Raw genomic sequence first — 16,510 nt, forward strand, 5'->3', positions numbered from 1 at the left:
ATATCTTCCTCGGCATTTCCAAAGTCACACGATGTCAGCATCTCACGTAGAGTGGAGACGTACTGCGCCATTGTTTCAACATGTCTCTGCGCTCGTTGGCGGAATTTATGTCTTTCAGCAATCACATTTACTTTCTGCACAAAATGCGCTTGCAAGGTAGCCACAGCCTCGTCATATGTGGTACCTGTGTCAGGCAATGTGTAGAAAATCCTCTGTGCTTCAGTACCGACGCTGTGCAGCAGAACAGCTCGTTGTCGGGCCTCGGGCCACTCTTCCCCCTCAATCACAAGCAGGTAATTTTGAAACATCTTTAGCCATGTTTCAAACGGTATTGCAGGTTCTCCTGAAAATTGGAGGAAGGCAGGGGGCAAAGGAGTGGTAGCCACGGCCATCCTCGTCGCCAGTTTGTTGTGTCTTTGCTATAAAACACTTAAGAAAAGAAGCACTAGACGGAGGAGTAACGTTACCAGTCTTTACTGTGGCGCGTCATTTTTAACAACCAAACATTAAAGAGGGGGCTTAAGCAGAGGGCTCTCTTGCCCTAATCACTCCACACATTTCAAAGGGAGAGCGCCAATTAAAATTGATAGGGCGTCAATATGGGCTTTTGGATTGCCACACCAAAGAGGAACACATCCAACATGAAATCTATTTGCCCCCAATCTCCTGGTCAGAAGAAGCGGTTTGCTAGCCAGTGATCCAAGAGGAGCCTCTGATAAATAAACAGGCATTACAGAGATCAGATAAGATAATCCTTTATTGATCCTCGGGGTGGGGGAATTCGGGAGGGGAAATAACTTGTGGGTTCATGTAGACAGGGCACAGATTTGTAAGCACCCAATCATCATGTGTCATCACCTCTACATCATTTTATTTTGTTTGGTTTTATCTGTATAAAAACCAGAAGCTTACATTTTTTTTGTGGTTTTAAAGAGTGGCTACTGTATATGAGAGACTATTTCTACTTATTTTATTCCACAAGGCTTACACCCCCTTTTTGCCTCTGATTGGCTAGTATTGTTGCCTTCATTGGTGAGGTCAGTGAGGCATGAACAGTGAAAATGTTTAGGACTTTGTTAAGAATATAACAGTAAGCCAATCAGAGGCGGAGTTGGGTGGGTCATACCTTTGCCACCAAAGTAAAAAAAAAAAATTGCTAACGGGCGTGGTCACTTAGTTTGTCTCCATTGTACAGAGCCAGGCTCGATGCTTCCCATTGCTCAGCCATTAACAAGGCTAAGCTTAACAATTAGCATACAGGATAGTGGTATCATCCTTTTTAGCCAGAAATTACTAAGTAGCCTTCATTCAGTTTAGTACAGTGTTGAGGTTCTTGCTCTAGGCCTGAATATTTCCATTTCTGAAACTTTTCCCTTTTTTCCCAGATTTTCATTTTCTCATTGGGCCCCACCACAACCCAAGCCAACCCTGCACAATTGTTATAATCACACCTGCATTACCTAATGACCCGTTAAAAATAAATAACTATAACTTTTACACTGTTTTACACCCCTGAAAATTGTGGATAAATAATCACAAGAATGAATGTAATATCTGAAGTCATATTTATTTTACAAACACAGAAACATGTTTTAACATTAACATATGTACAGTAAGGAAGGAAAGTAAACACTTTATTTCAGTAAATTCAATTAAACACAAAATTTTCCTCAAACATAAATCTCTCATGATCATATAACCTTAAAACACAAAGAAGCTAATATAGGCTACACTAAATACTTACAGAACTTGTGTGTGTGTTTTATGTTTTATATATTTAACTATGTTTTTATTTCTGCTTTTTATTTACTGTGTGGCACTTTGATAAACTTTAAATGTGCTCCATAAATATAAGTCTTGGTTAACGGCCTCCAATCTAAGCTACATATCAATATTAGTTTTGCAATTTCTAAACTGTAACTGTGAGTGTTTCATTCAGGATGAGCATATGCTTTTTACCTGCCTATCATGCACAATATTGCCCTTCAGACTGCCCACCTCTTTGAACAAGATTATTCGAAGCCAAGTGACTTGTTGATAACAACAAGGGGGCCTTATTTGGTATTCAGTTTACTTCTTTTAACAGCAGGCTCAGTTTTAAAGCTAGTGTAAAGTCATATTAATCTAGAAATTGTAATTAATCCGTTGGTATCAAATATGTTACACTAGCTCACTGGGAAATATCACTCCAAAGTTGATTGTCTTTACCGTGAGGTAATATTTATAAATATAATGTCATATGAGATTGTAACTATGATGCTGAGTAATTTATAAATATGATAAACTTTTACATAAATTGAAATATAATCCAAACCAGACTCCAGCTGGCTGAATGCCAAACTAATGCTAATATTTACATGTGTGTGTGTGTGTGTGTGTGTGTGTGTGTGTGTGTGTGTGTGACCCAGAAAAAGAACCGGGAGGTTTAATTCCTGGCTGTTTAGTCTGGTCAAAAGGTCAGTCCAAAACACTGTATGTGTTTAAGTCTTAAAAGTGCCGGGTTAGAAAAGAGGGAAGTCAATTTAGCATGCAGACTATGTCTTTGTGTAAGCTTAAGTAACCTCAACTACAATCAATACCTGACTAAACAGACATTACAACAATACAACTCGGTAACAAATCAAATCAATAACATTACAAGACAGTAAACAAACTGGTCCTTCGTTGCTCCGTTGTCCTTACTTGAAACGTTACATTTCCCCGAATGTCAGGACCATCTGACCCTGACATTAACCAGAGTTGCCCATTCACACGTCACTCACAGCGGGAGATTTTGCCCTGTCGGATGCGGAGGGGGTATGGGCAGAAATATGTGTCAGTAGAAAGTGAATTTGAATTATTTATATTTGAATTAGAATTGCTTAACTTGAATAGTTGAAATAAAAATTTGAATTTGAATCACATAATTTGAAATTGAATTTGAATAAACTGACTTCAAATTCCACATTCAGTTTTTACAATTCACATTAAGTTCTCACAATTCAAATTCAGTTCTTGAAATTCAATTTCAGTTTGATGAGACACACATCCGGTTGATGAGAAAGAGCAATCGAGTGCAGATTGACAGCACTCCTCTTTGGTCAATCAGAAGCACCTATGTTTTTGTCTATTTCTTTCACTACATGGAACTTCTGGTAGCTACCAGAGCTATTAATAGCTAGTTATATATAGTTATATCATTAGTAATAGTTATATTATTATTATTTTGGTGGCTACCGAGACCTGCCAGTGGAACTACTGGTAGCTACTGAGGCCTGCAAGAGCTTCCACGGACTATTATTATTATTAGCTAATGATAGCTAGTTTATTAGATGTTTGTGCTACGGTAGCTTTGCTCGGTGAGCTCTGGGGGACAGCTGACGTTACAGGAGGCTGTCAGTGATTCCCTGTGGGCCAAGCATGTTTTTGACCATTTCCTTCACTACATGGAGCTTCTGGAAGCTACCAGAGCTTGAGGTACGACATTTTCTGTTAAATACTGATCTTATTCTGTTTTAAAAGATTTTAAGTTCAGCTGTGTAGTGTCTGTCTCGTTAATCGGGTTTAATCGTTCTGACAGATAACTATGAGCCTCCTACATGTGCGGCTCACCTGCTGCTGGGACGAGGTTGCGGGTGAAAAATACAAAAGTTGTATTTGGGTTAAGTCTTTGTAAAACAAAATTTGAAATATACTTCGACAAGCTGATAACATATTTGTTGTCATAACATTTGACATAATCAACTCATTAAGATTTATTGCACTTCATGGTTCCTCTTAAATGATTGTACCTTTACCCTGCCATGATATGTGTGTGTATTTGTGCAGTAGAAAGACAGTGACAGACACAGAGAGAGAGAGAGAGAAATTTTTGAAAAGCTCAGGGCTTTCCTTTCCACAGATCAGACTCTGGCTGGACCCAACCTTCACCCATGAGGCTTTGCAGGCGGAAATTTTGGAAATACTCCAAACGGTGGCTAGGAGAGATAATACAAAACTCAAGCAAGCAAATACATCCATACTAGAATATATTGTAAAAAACAAACAAAGTGGCTAGTGAAAGCTGAAGATTGGCCTGCGAATACTGTGCAATTCAAATTGTTTTTTCCACTTCTGACATAAATGCGCGTTACTCTGGCTGCAAAGAAAAAAATTATTCAACATTCCATCGATCAACACATCTGTACAAAAAAGTCTAAGAAACTAATTCTCATGATATCATCAAAAGGGTAACCTTTGCTGGGATTTGAGACTCTTCATTTGTGAAAGCATGCATTGCAAACTGGGATTTACAGTTTGAAAGACGTGTGTATTTACCACTGAAGGGAAATCTAATAAAAGAAGCCATGGTTTTGCAATACTGGGAATTTATGATCCAGTGGTTTGGAGCTTGACCCATACTAGTACTAGTACCCATGTAGAGTATGGGTACTACACTAAATATTGGCCTCTGCTGTTTTGATGTCGACCACTCTTAATTAATATCTCTCTCTTTAATCCCTCATTGTAATAATAGGCTATTAGAGTCAAACAAAATGCATGATCTCTTACAATTGTACTAATAGGAGTCAGCATACTCACAAGTTGGGTTTTTGGCCTTCCACTATTTCCTCCTTCGGGATTGGGAAGAGAGCCTCATATGTACGCTTCTCTCCTGAGCCATGGATGGCGTAAGAGTTCATCTTGTTAATATTTGGAGGAAAGTATGACCAGGGTAGGACAGCCTCACCCATCCACTTGTTGCCTGTGATTGTGGCATTAAACATCATCGGCAGCTGTTGCTGAAAAAGAATGTCAAGACAAACAAGAGAAAAAGTTAAACACTTTACTCAAAGTACCAACGCCCCCTTCAATAACATCTTGACGTCTACCTACCAGGAATGCTTGTCCAACTCCTGACAGTAATAATATCAGGTGCTGTCCATGTCTAAAATGAAAATGGAGTAAGTATGTTTGTACAGTATTAATAGTAAGAACATGGCTTCAGGCATGGATGTAACATTCACTTAGCTCTGTACTTACGGACAAAGCTCCACTTCTAGGTAGTTTTCTGTTGTACTATCAAGGAAGAATGACTCCACAACTGAAAATATTTCAAGGGAAAATAATTAAGTCGAGATAAGAAATTTAATCCTACACTAATAAACTCCTTAAAGGGTGTCATTAACCTTACTAACAACTAGTTCAAAGTAAAAAAATAAAAATAAAAGAGTAATTTACAGTACTGTGCAAAAGTTTTAGGCAGGTGTGAAAAAATGCTGTAAACTAAGAATGCTTTCCAAAATGGAAGTGTTAATAGTTTATTTTAACAAAATGCACTGAATGAACAGAAGAGAAATCTAAAACAATATTTAGGGTGACCACCATTTGCCTTCAAAACAGCATCAATTCTTCTAGGTACACTTGCACACAGTTTTTGAAGGATCTCCGCTGGTAGGTTGTTCTTAACATCTTGGAGAACTAACCACAGATCTTCTGTGGATGTAGGCAAATCCTTCTGTCTCTTCATGTAATCCCAGACAGACTCGATGATGTTGAGATCAGGGCTCTGTGAGGGCCATACCATCACTTCTAGGACTTCTTGTTGTTCTTTACGCTGAAGATAGTTCTTAATGACATTGGCTGTGTGTTTGGGGTGGTTGTCCTGCTGAAGAACCAATTTGGGGCCAATCATACGCCTCCCTGATGATATTGCATGATGGATAAGTATCTGCCTGTATTTCTCAGCATTGAGGACACCATTAATCCTGACCAAATCTCCAACTCCATTTGCAGAAATGCAGCCCCAAACTTGCAAGGAACCTCCACCATGCTTCACTGTTGCCTGCAGACACTCATTATTGTACCGCTCTCAAGCCCTTCGGCGAACAAACTGCCTTCTGCTACAGCCAAATATTTCAAAATTTGACTCATCAGTCCAGAGCACCTGCTGTCATTTTTCTGCACCCCAGTTCCTATGTTGCATAGTTGAGTCGCTTGGCCTTGTTTCCATGTCGGAGGTATTCTATATATACTTTTTGGCTGCAGATCTTCCATGAAGACCACTTCTGGCCAGACCCAGCCCCACTGGTTTCTGCCAATTCTGAGCTGATGGCACTGCTAGACATCTTCCGATTACGAAGGGAAATAAGCTTGATGTGTTTTTCATCTGCTGCACTAAGTTTCCTTGGCCGACCACTGCGTCTACGATCCTCAACGTTGCCCGTTTCTTTGTGCTTCTTCAAAAGAGCTTGAACAGCACATCATGAAACCCCAGTCTGCTTTGAAATTTTTGTCTGGGGGAGACCTTGCTGATGCAGTATAAGTACCTTGTGTCTTGTTCGCTGTGCTCAGTCTTGTCATGGTGTATGACCTGTGACATGAAACTGTCTTCCACAACCTCACCTTGGTAGCAGAGTTTGGATGTTCCTCACCCAGTTTTATGCCTCCTACACAGCTGTTTCTGTTTCAGTTAATGACTGTGTTTCAACCTACATGTGAAATTGATGATCATAAGCACCTGTTTGGTATAATTGGTTGACCATACACCTGACTATAATCCCACAAAATCCCTGACTTTGTGTAAGTGTACCGATAAGAATTGATGCTGTTTTGAAAGCAAAGGGTAGTACCACCAATTATTGATTTGATTTAGATTTTTCTTTTGTTCGCTCACATATCATTTTGTAAATTGATAAAAAATACCAATCATTATTTATATTTTTAAAAGCATTCTTAGTTTGCTGGATTTTTTTACACCTGCCTAAAACTTTTGCACAGTACTGTATATTGTAAGATTTTATGTAAACATGAAATAATTTTAATATATGAAGACCAACTCTGCTAATGTAGCATATTCATAACCGTAGATTCTAATGTGATTGGTTCCTAGTCTAATAAGTGACTAGTGAGTGATTAATTTGGCATGTGGGACTCCTTAACAGAAACTGAACACACTAAGGGTCAATTAGATGGGACTGAAAATCATAAGACAGTTTAATTAGTTACGTTAATAATGATAAAGCAATGTCTATACTGCCTCAAACAGAGCTAGCCCATGGTTTCTCCAGCCTTGTTTGAAGATATTCATAAGTTTCTCAGCTTTTAGACTTACTTAAAATTGAATCATACTGACTAAATAAATCATGACTTGCATAACATTAAAATAAGTACAACTGTTCAAGTGTTGGAACCATAAAACCCCCACCTGTACAGCCTTAATTTACCTTTGTGAAGCCCCTAATTTATCTGAATTGGTGTCAAATACTTCACTAAAAAAAAATATTTTGCCAATAAGTTGTCAATGTATCCCTATAGACTGTTGTTACGCATTATTTGCACATCAAAAGAAGCTGTTGACTGCAGTGCTTAACATACAGCACCGCCTGATCCCTGCTTTACTGACCTTCATAATCCCAAAGTCCAGGGAAAGGTTGACTTGGGGGACCTGCAGGACTAGCTGGGTCCATGAAGAAGGGACCAAACACCTCAATTTTCATTCCTCCTTGCCCAGGAGAGAAAACAATTCTGATGGGATCATGATTCACAGGATTGCAATCCCAGGTGTGTTGGATCAGAAACTGCATTTGCATAAGAGGTCTGAAAAGAAACAGTATATGAGACTCGGCAATGAAAACCGTGCAGCAATAACGTGTGGTGTCAATAACATGAAAATAAGTAAATGTAAATAGGTGTGGCGAACTGTAGTGCACGCGCAACCCCCATGTTGCCAAAGTCTCTAATTTCCACGAGCAAAATCCCTCTCAACAGTGCTCAAGGTAAACTGGTCATGTTTAAATGTATTCCCTCTTGCGTTCTTAAAGCAGTTCGTCATCAAATCTGTTAAAACCGGTTCTTCTACAGTAGACTTCCTTATACGTAATGCATGGAACTATCACATATAAAGTGAACTAACTTGGTATCCAGGTTATTCAGATTACATTCGATCAAACTCTTGGCAGATAAACAAACTATCAATTCAAAATTCAATATCATCTACATAATGAAACTCCAATTTTGTTGGCTAATGATATAACCAGTTAGAGAACATTAATGTAACCGAATACATTACTTGTGTTACTTTTTGGCGAATCAGACAAACTCGTCGTGGTAAAAAAAAGACAACAACCAAAAAACATACCTACTACTAGAGGACGTCATATAAAGGTTTTATACACAAAGGTGATTTCCTGAAACTGACATATGCTTAAGAATAGTTCCCGACTGCAGCTTGCCGACACGACACAAAGCGGAACGTTTTTAAGTCTCTCTTTTACAATCGGAAGGATTTTAAAGTGCACATCTTCATTTCCATTGGTTATTTGTTTGCTTTAAACGGACGGCGGAACCAAAGATTAAAGTAAAACCCCCACTTCTGTAGCCTTTTGACTTAGATTACTACATCTCAAATAATATATGTATTTGAATCGTACGTGATACCCTTCTCTCAGCGGTATGTGCTCCAAGTGAGCCATCTCGTCACGAGATCAGAAGAGGCTTAGCTAGCAAAGCTCGACTGAGATTGATTAGCTGACTCAGCTAACGTTGGCCGCACCAGGTAACAACTGTAACACAAGATATTGGATTGGAAGACTTTGAAAACTTCAGCCGTGAAAGTTGCCTTGAAAACAGTAGCTCACATAACTCTAACTAGTGGACAGATTGTAATTTCAACTGTTTAGCAATGATATTTATTAACTGGCCAACGCCAACTGTTGCTTTTATCTAGACAGGAAATTCATCATGGAAGCAGAGGTGGAGTTTTTACGTGATCAAGGTAAGGGCAATTGTAGTTAGCAGGTCGATTTTAGTCCCCATCGAAAAGCCCGTTCAAGGGAAGTGTTCAAATCAAGAGTAAAAACAGACTATAAATTCAAAATAAGCCACAATGGCGGCTCCAAAATTATATGTCTAGTTACACCCACTAAAATGTTAATATGTTAAAATAGGTCAAGGGTAATATTTAGCATGAATCTCAGCGTCAGTGTAGGTATTATTCCAACTCGAGTATGAAACTGCTCTACCAAAAAATGATACAATTGTGGGTTGTATGACAAGCTTCTTAATGCTTTTTCAGTAATGTTGTTTGGCTTACTTATCAAGTTTGTCGACCATCAGGCCACAGCCACAAAAAGAATCCCACACCAAATTTTAATACAGCACTGCTAATTGATATTATCCAAGATATTCATCACAGTGACAAAATCACCTCCCAATTCTGAACAGTCATTACTTTCATATACTACATTTGGTCTGTGCTTAATAAAACTACCACAACTCTTTGATGCACTGGTAGTTTAGACGCTAAAAAACACTGCCAACAATTGCTTGATCTGTTGTTGAATTGCCAAATGCCTGAGTCCAGCGTTGACATACACTTGTTAGATGTTTATAGTGGGTTTTTTTGTTTTCAACTTATACTAATTGGTAAGTTGCTTAATTGTAACTTGGATCCCATTTGTGAATATTTGCATTTCAAAAATAGCCTCATTTGGTTGATAAAATGTGTCAAATCTGATTTGTGGGGCAAGATCAGTGTGTTTGCAAGACTGTGTGTGTTTGTTTGTAGTTCACAGGTTAAATTCCGCTCTCAGTCAGTATCAGATGGGAAACCATTCTCGGTCCACATCATCTCAGGTATCAAGAGAGCTGTAACACTTCTATTAACTGACAAGGACTTTCCTCAGTATTTTGTATCTTCAATTACATTTTAGTGCTTGTGTATATAACTTTCTAAGGAAATTGTTTAGCAACTTAAACCATACCAATGAGGACAAATGATAGGCAAAACCAAAATGTAGTGTCCTAAAAAGGTTTTAATGGCATTGAGATCTTGTGACTACGAAGGCCATTGGTGGTTTGCAGTCATCATATTAAAGTATCCTTGGGCAGATACTGAACCTCTAGTTGCTGCTGGCAAAGCCTTCAGTGTGTGAATGTCCATGGCACTGTTATTAGTGTCTGCATATGTGTCTAAATGCTGACATGTAGTGTTAAGTACCCTGAGTGGCCAGAACACTAGTCGTACAACTGCCGTCTATTTACTATTTTACAGTTTATTGATTTACATTGTCTCCTTCCCTTTTAAAGGAGAAAAGTGATCCCAAACTTGGCAAAAAAATGCCACACTCAGCATAACAGAGCCTCTGTAACCCCTCACTGAAGGGGTCAAGCAGGTTTTCCCTTTAATTTGTCCTCAGTTTGCATATTACAATTATGAATGAATGCTTTGTTCTTTGCAACCTTTCATCTGTACTTGGTTATGTTAACAAAGGAAACAAAGTAGTAAAATTAACCATGACTGGGCACCCCATAATGCTAACCCACAGCCCCTGCATCTTTTCTGGTTTGCAGGTTGAAGAAGCAAGACATTCAGTGTCACCTGCACCCTGGATCTTAGATAGAAGGTTGGGCTTATTAAAATTAAAATAAAAGTCTTTGTTGTATGACATTGACAAGTTATGTGGACAACATTATGTTGATACAAGTCCACTGGAGAACAGATTCATAATTACAGTTACAAGTGACATCATGATTCCTCTGTATTGCAGTGTAATGGCTCCTCTGATAGCAGAGTATGACCAGCACATGGATGAAATGACTGAACAACTGCGGAGATACCAGGTGAAAGACAATATTACAAATTCAGTCTAGAAACACACAAACCTATTAAATATTTTGACTAAGTACATTTGAATTTAATGCATTCACTAAAGAAATGGGATTACATTTAAAATATGCTTAACATCGTAAAAGTAAGCTATGATCTAAGCTTGTTTTCATGAGTGTCATGAAGAATATAGATAATTTGTCATTTTCAAGTTATGTGTTACTCAAATGAGCAAATCCAGACTTAAATCAGATTGCAGGTTCTATCAAATGAAACAGGATTAATTATTTTCATTAATTAACAAGACTCTTGATGCACCTGTTTGATTTAACAGGTGCTGATGACGGATGTCAGGGTGAAATTGGAGAAGGTTATCGAGGAGAATGAAAGGTACAAAATTTCCCCTGCTGTAAATAAGAGGTTAGACAAAAGCAATCAATTGTCACATGGGTCAAAACCAAGCTTTATTGTCGTATCATGTTAGAGAATGTCCAATTATTAATTGTTTTTTAACTTGCATAATTTAACATTAAGAGTGACTATGAATTTATTTGTACAGTAAAGGTAACATACAGTATCAGTGAACAGTATCTAGAATGCTTCTGTAAGTTGGTAAACCAGTTCCTTTTGATTATTCCATCATCTGGACCATTTACTTCAGTGCAAAACACAATCTATTTGATTGACTGTTAAAAGGATTTGATATTTCATCTGAAATCCAAAATCTACCTGCATTTTATTATTTTTTCAAATTAAATTGAGTATTTTAAATATTGACCCTTTCTTGCCAGACTGCATGCAGAGCTGAGGGCATCAGTTGAGAAGCAGCTTGATGCCATGTCGGCAGCTTCAGATGTGGAGGGTGGCACCCTGGAGGAGGAAGCAATCATTAGTAACCTACAAGAACAGGTCCAGCTGTCTGAACAGGTTTGTATGTGTACATATGGGATCTCCAGTCCACCTTTTCTCGTGTACAAAAGTGAAGCCGAAATATCTGTTCCATCTTGCACTGGTAAAGTCATTTGGAGCCAAAATCTGCGCAGTAGTGATTGGTTGGTGGAGCTTTGGTATCGACATCCCGCCTGTACTGCTACCCGAAACACACATTTAGGTTAGTGTGAAGATCCCTTATTTCAGCACAGTCCACAGCAGAACAGCTTCCTGTGTTGTCTGAAGCAAACATTCTTGGTTATGGTAGGTTAAATGACATGTTGGTGTAATGTCTAGCCATTCCTTCCGTGCTATGCTATGCCGTTCCAAAATGCTGAAGGAACCATATTTGTAAGCAGAGCTGTTAAACCTGACATTACATCCCCTTTTTATAATATATTTTTATAATATATCTGAAAATACAAAAAACTAAAACATTTTTCACAAACATTGTTTGTGTTATTATAGTTAGTTCTTATCATGTTGATTTATGTCCAAGTGTTCATATTTCTGACACCCTTTGTTTAAACTATTTATGACATAAACAATGTTTGTGAAAAATGTTTTTGATGTGTGTTTTCAGTTTATAGTTTGACCCATGTCTCATCTGTTTACATGGAGGAGGCAGGCTTTATGACCTATACTACAGCCAGTCACCAGGGCTGATCATGATGTTTTGGCTTCACTTTAGCGGAACTGTCATGTCACCCATCTTTTGCTTTGACACAACATAAAAATAAAACAGCTTTGGACCTGGGGTCTGTTTCAAAAAGGAGGTTCAACAAACCCTCAGTCTAAACCCGGACTGTGGTTTGACTTACTCTGAGTTAAAATTCGCTGGCTTTTTGTTTTCAGAACAGCTGATCAGAGTTAGTTCAATCAACTCAGAGTAGGTTCAGCCGGAGTTAAGTGCGTGCTCGCTGACTATAAAAAGCCAGCATTAATGGAGCCCCGATACCACGATTCACCATGGCAACGGTACACAAAAAGAGATCCTCCTACGTCACACCAGTGGAGCTCGAAATCCTCATGCGGACGTTCAGCGAATACGAGCATGTTTTAAGGAAAATAAAGTAACACGGCTGCAGCTGCAAAAGAGAGAGAAGCGGCGTGGGAAGAAACTGCTGCTCGAGTAAATTCGTAAGTTTGAACTGGTCTATTTATTTAATATTTAATCACGACCGGAAGCTAAAATTTTTATTAATTTAGGAGCAATCCAGCGGGAGAAAAACATACATGGAAGCAGTTAAAAATAAAATACCAGAACATCATTCAAAGGTATGGCTCAGGCAGAACAGGCTCATGGCTGAACCTCACTTCAGTCACATTTTAAATATTAAACTAATGAAATATCATTCAGTGGCTGTTTTGATGTGCATTAGCTTTATCCCTAACATGATGCTGACTTCACATACATTATAATTTATGTTGATTAAACTGAATTGTGTTAGTTTAAAAAAAAGAAATCCAATAACTTACGGCGTCTTATTTGAGTGCTCTTGGCAGTGGTGGTGGAAAATCTAAAAATGATGACTTTGACACAGATTTGTCTTTTGATTTTTTTTATCATAATTATAAAAGACTTTTGCAAAGGGGTTGGAGCACCACAGAGACGCAATGGTTTTTTTTTTTAAATTGGTAACCGCTCCAACACGCGTGAGACGGGCTGAATGAATGAGGAAGTCGAATGAGGGTTTTATAGCCTAGAGGGAGGAGACAGAGTGAAAACCTGCTCCCGACCAGGTTAGGTTCACAGACACAGTTACCATAGTAACCAACTCAGAGTTAAAGTTACCTCTCTTTCTGAAATGGCAAACCCGAGGTTTCCCTCATTTCAGGGTAACAAACCCGGGGTTTTCACTAAACCCGCTTTCTGAAACGGACCCCTGGTCTGTTTTGAAGAGTCTAGCCATAAGAGCCTGTTCTACACTTGGTTATTCCCAGAAATGTCTCCCTGCTGAATGCAAATACATGGTAAGTATTGTTCCTCTCTTATTGTCTATAGTAAGTGAACAAAATGTCTTTAACATGCACAAATGCCTTGAGTGTTTATGACTATGTGTTTATATTATACTATGTATTTGTTTAGGAAAGGTTGCAAGCCATGGATCTATGGCAAACAGCAGCCCAGCAGCTTGACTGCCTTCAGCAGTTCTACCAGAAAACCATTTCTGATGGACAGAGCCACAATGCTCACAGACACCAGCTCCAGGTTCCATTATCCCACATTTACATACAGAGCCTGCCCATTTTTTGCCAATGGTTATCTGCATTTCACCACTAGATGGAGCTGTTATCATAGAAATTAAGTCAAGTAGAGCAGGTTGGACGGAGCTAATGTTTGCTGTTAGCATTAGGTAATTACCAACAGTTAACTTCTATTAAATGGCTCACTTTTCTGTCACAGGATCAGCTTGTTCAGTTCCAGAAGCACACACACAAGCTTCAAGTGGCCAATCAGAGACTGGAAATGGTAAGTGATGGTTAAATTAACGTGTGTTAAATCAATGTCTCCTAATTAGCCATGGCATCAAAAAGCTGTGCATTACTCCAAAATTAACCCTGTTCTAAAAACTAATCATGTAACTAGGTGAAATGATTACCAAATCACTTTTGTAGTCAGCCACAGCTGTCTTGGTAGTATTATGGAATGTTAACTGTCTTTGTAATACTCAAACTACTTTTGACTCTATTTGTCTCTATCTAACAAGCTCTGCCTTTGTTGATGATTGAGGCGTAGCACGTGTTTTGGATTTACTATATCACACACATACAAACCCATGCACACACAGGTAGACATGCATGCCTAGCATTTACCCTGGACATAATGCATTGTGTTAGGAGAGAGTAATACTATATCCCTCTGATTCATTTTTAATGAGGGGGCAAGCCCTAGGCTGTCCCCTCACTGACATCAGTCACTATTTGAGAAGGATTTTCGTACTTTGTAGCCATCAATGACTGAGAAAGGCTCATTAAGGATTTTTGTTCGACATGTTTCTTGGGAAAGTTGGGAGTCATTGGTACTTCAGAGTCATGCTACACTTGCGGAAGTCTTGTCTCTCTTGCCTCATACAGGATAACCAGCACTTCCTGAAGACGTTGACAGAGCAGAACAAGGAGATGGAGGAGCTGCATTGTCAGCTCAGGTAACTAAACATCATGGAGTTTCAAAATGTCTGCCGCCAGTGGTCTGTCCTGTTAATGTACTTTTTTTGGTCTATTTTGGCCCTTTTAACTACAAATACATCATTAGATTTAGAATCAATTGAAGGCTTGTTTCATGGCAAGTGACATGCATATAATTCCACAAGTTGCACTAGCAGAAGTTACACTAGTGCAAAAATGGGTGGCCTCATTCTGTTTGGTGTGTAGACCTCCACAGTATTCAAACCACAGTTCAGCTTCATGTGGGGAAAAACACATGTTGAACACATGGGTAAAAAGGTGCAGTTTGCATAAAATTGGCCTTTGCATTAATTGTGGATTAGCTTAAGACTTTAGTTAAAGTAATAGTTTGACAATTTGCAAAACTATGCTTATTTGCTTTCTTGCCACAAATTAGTTGAGAATAACTAAACCACTTTTTTGTCTATACTGTAAAAAATGCCTAAAGCCAGTAACTGATTAGCTTAGCTAGTCATGGAAAAAGTTGAAAGGCATTTCAAAGGTAACAAAAAGCAAACATCTCTAAAGCTCACAAGTTAAATGTTGCATCTGATGTGATGAAACCATATTGTCACATGTATGTGTGACTTGGAGTTGACAGAGTCAGGCTTGCTTGCCAGCATTATGCTTAGCTAAGTTTACCCATTGCTATATTTATGTTATAATATATATATTACTGTTGTCTCTCTGTCCTACTTGTGTAGGCAAGCCCAGGCTGATTTGAGGACAGCCACAGCCAAAGTGGATGAGATGACCAAATTGCTACAGAATATCCAGGACCAGATGCAGAAACGGGTGAGGGCAAAATAAGTAACCTATTAAATAGAAAATATGTTGCCGAAGAGAAAAATGGTTTTCCACTTCATGGTAGGGTAAAAGAAACAAGAACATGCGTTGTTGTTGTTGATGTAACAAGAACATATGTTGTTGTTGCTCTCTTTGCCTGTCTCTATCCTGCATCTTCCTCTATCCCACTTTTCAGCCCATCCAGTCGAGGCAGATGGCTGTTCAGCATGAGCCTTTGTCCTTGTTCTGCCTGTTAAAAGAAAGTTTTTCCTTGCCGCTGCTGCCAAATGTTGCTAAGTGCTGCTCATGGTAGATTCATGTTGGGTCTATCTCTAAGTAACATAAAAAAGAGTACAGTCTAGACCTGCTCTTTGTGTCCGGAGATAACTTTGGTTATGATTTGGCGCTATATAAATAAAATTTGATTTGATTTGAACTCAGCCAGGTCTCTTTAGACTTAATAGAATACTGTAGAACACAATAGAATAGGTCTGTAATGATTAAAACAGCAGTTGACATTGTTTTGTCAGTATAACATTTATTTTGCTTTGGGGATCACTTTGAGCTTTGGTAGCCACCATTAGTCCTAAAGAAAATTAATCAATTCAGTTAATCTAGAATAAAACAATACGTTGGTGTGGATGTGTACATATTCAGGAAGAGGATGTGGCAGAGGCTCAAGGCCGAGAGGACGCAGCAGAGAAACGGCTCCAACAGCTTCAGGTGGCCTTGAGCCAGCTGGAGGCCAGGTAAGCACAGATTTCTTCACTTGCAATCCAGTATTCATCCTTTTCTGACTTTTTCAAGGATTTCAACCAATTATGAAATGTATGGAGCATCATGTAACTGTGATGATGAGTTTGAAATTGGAAATTGTTTAAAATTGTGTACTATTTCAAGAATTTCAGCAGGTTTCTTAAATGTATTGCTAGACTGGTTCACACAAAATTCAGTATTTCAAATGGACTTGAAATATATCCAAAAGTAAGAGACCATATTGGAAAAAATCATTAACTTTGTAATATGCAGAACACTCTCAAACAGAGTGTATGGCATTTA

General features: G+C 38.6%; 2 protein-coding genes across 5 annotated transcripts in view; one reads left to right on the forward strand and one right to left on the reverse strand.

Moving 5' to 3' along the window:
- Positions 1-1,597: 1,597 nt before the first annotated feature.
- cunh4orf33 (chromosome unknown C4orf33 homolog) lies at positions 1,598-8,201 on the reverse strand. 2 transcript variants are annotated; one of them, XM_069677058.1, is made up of 6 exons: positions 8,099-8,201; positions 7,364-7,557; positions 5,002-5,062; positions 4,855-4,906; positions 4,561-4,760; positions 1,598-2,778 (listed from the first exon to the last, which is right to left on the reverse strand). In XM_069677058.1, the coding sequence occupies exons 1-6, from the start codon at positions 8,116-8,118 to the stop codon at positions 2,748-2,750; spliced, it is 558 nt and encodes a 185-aa protein (XP_069533159.1). In that variant the 5' UTR covers positions 8,119-8,201; the 3' UTR covers positions 1,598-2,747. The 2 variants fall into 2 exon arrangements, with proteins under 2 accessions (XP_069533159.1, XP_069533158.1); XM_069677057.1 differs by having other exon boundaries at positions 1,598-3,956.
- Positions 8,202-8,248: 47 nt separating this feature from the next.
- Positions 8,249-16,510, forward strand: part of sclt1 (sodium channel and clathrin linker 1) — a 29,583-nt gene continuing 21,321 nt past the window's right edge. For 2 of the 3 annotated variants that reach the window (XM_069677054.1, XM_069677055.1), the window contains exons 1-13: positions 8,249-8,515; positions 8,687-8,734; positions 9,527-9,594; positions 10,312-10,364; positions 10,509-10,581; positions 10,902-10,957; positions 11,359-11,494; positions 13,400-13,471; positions 13,587-13,709; positions 13,905-13,970; positions 14,576-14,646; positions 15,370-15,460; positions 16,109-16,200. In XM_069677054.1, the coding sequence (XP_069533155.1) occupies positions 8,701-8,734; positions 9,527-9,594; positions 10,312-10,364; positions 10,509-10,581; positions 10,902-10,957; positions 11,359-11,494; positions 13,400-13,471; positions 13,587-13,709; positions 13,905-13,970; positions 14,576-14,646; positions 15,370-15,460; positions 16,109-16,200 (935 nt within the window). In that variant the 5' untranslated portion in view covers positions 8,249-8,515; positions 8,687-8,700. The remainder of the gene's footprint in view (positions 8,516-8,686; positions 8,735-9,526; positions 9,595-10,311; positions 10,365-10,508; positions 10,582-10,901; positions 10,958-11,358; positions 11,495-13,399; positions 13,472-13,586; positions 13,710-13,904; positions 13,971-14,575; positions 14,647-15,369; positions 15,461-16,108; positions 16,201-16,510) is intronic. The other variant, XM_069677056.1, reaches the window with a different exon arrangement.

This window comes from Semicossyphus pulcher, unplaced genomic scaffold (assembly GCF_022749685.1).
Source record: "Semicossyphus pulcher isolate SPU_LCO1_2020_fin unplaced genomic scaffold, fSemPul1.0.p SCAF_27, whole genome shotgun sequence".
In the NCBI taxonomy this organism is placed as follows: Eukaryota; Metazoa; Chordata; class Actinopteri; order Labriformes; family Labridae; genus Semicossyphus; species Semicossyphus pulcher.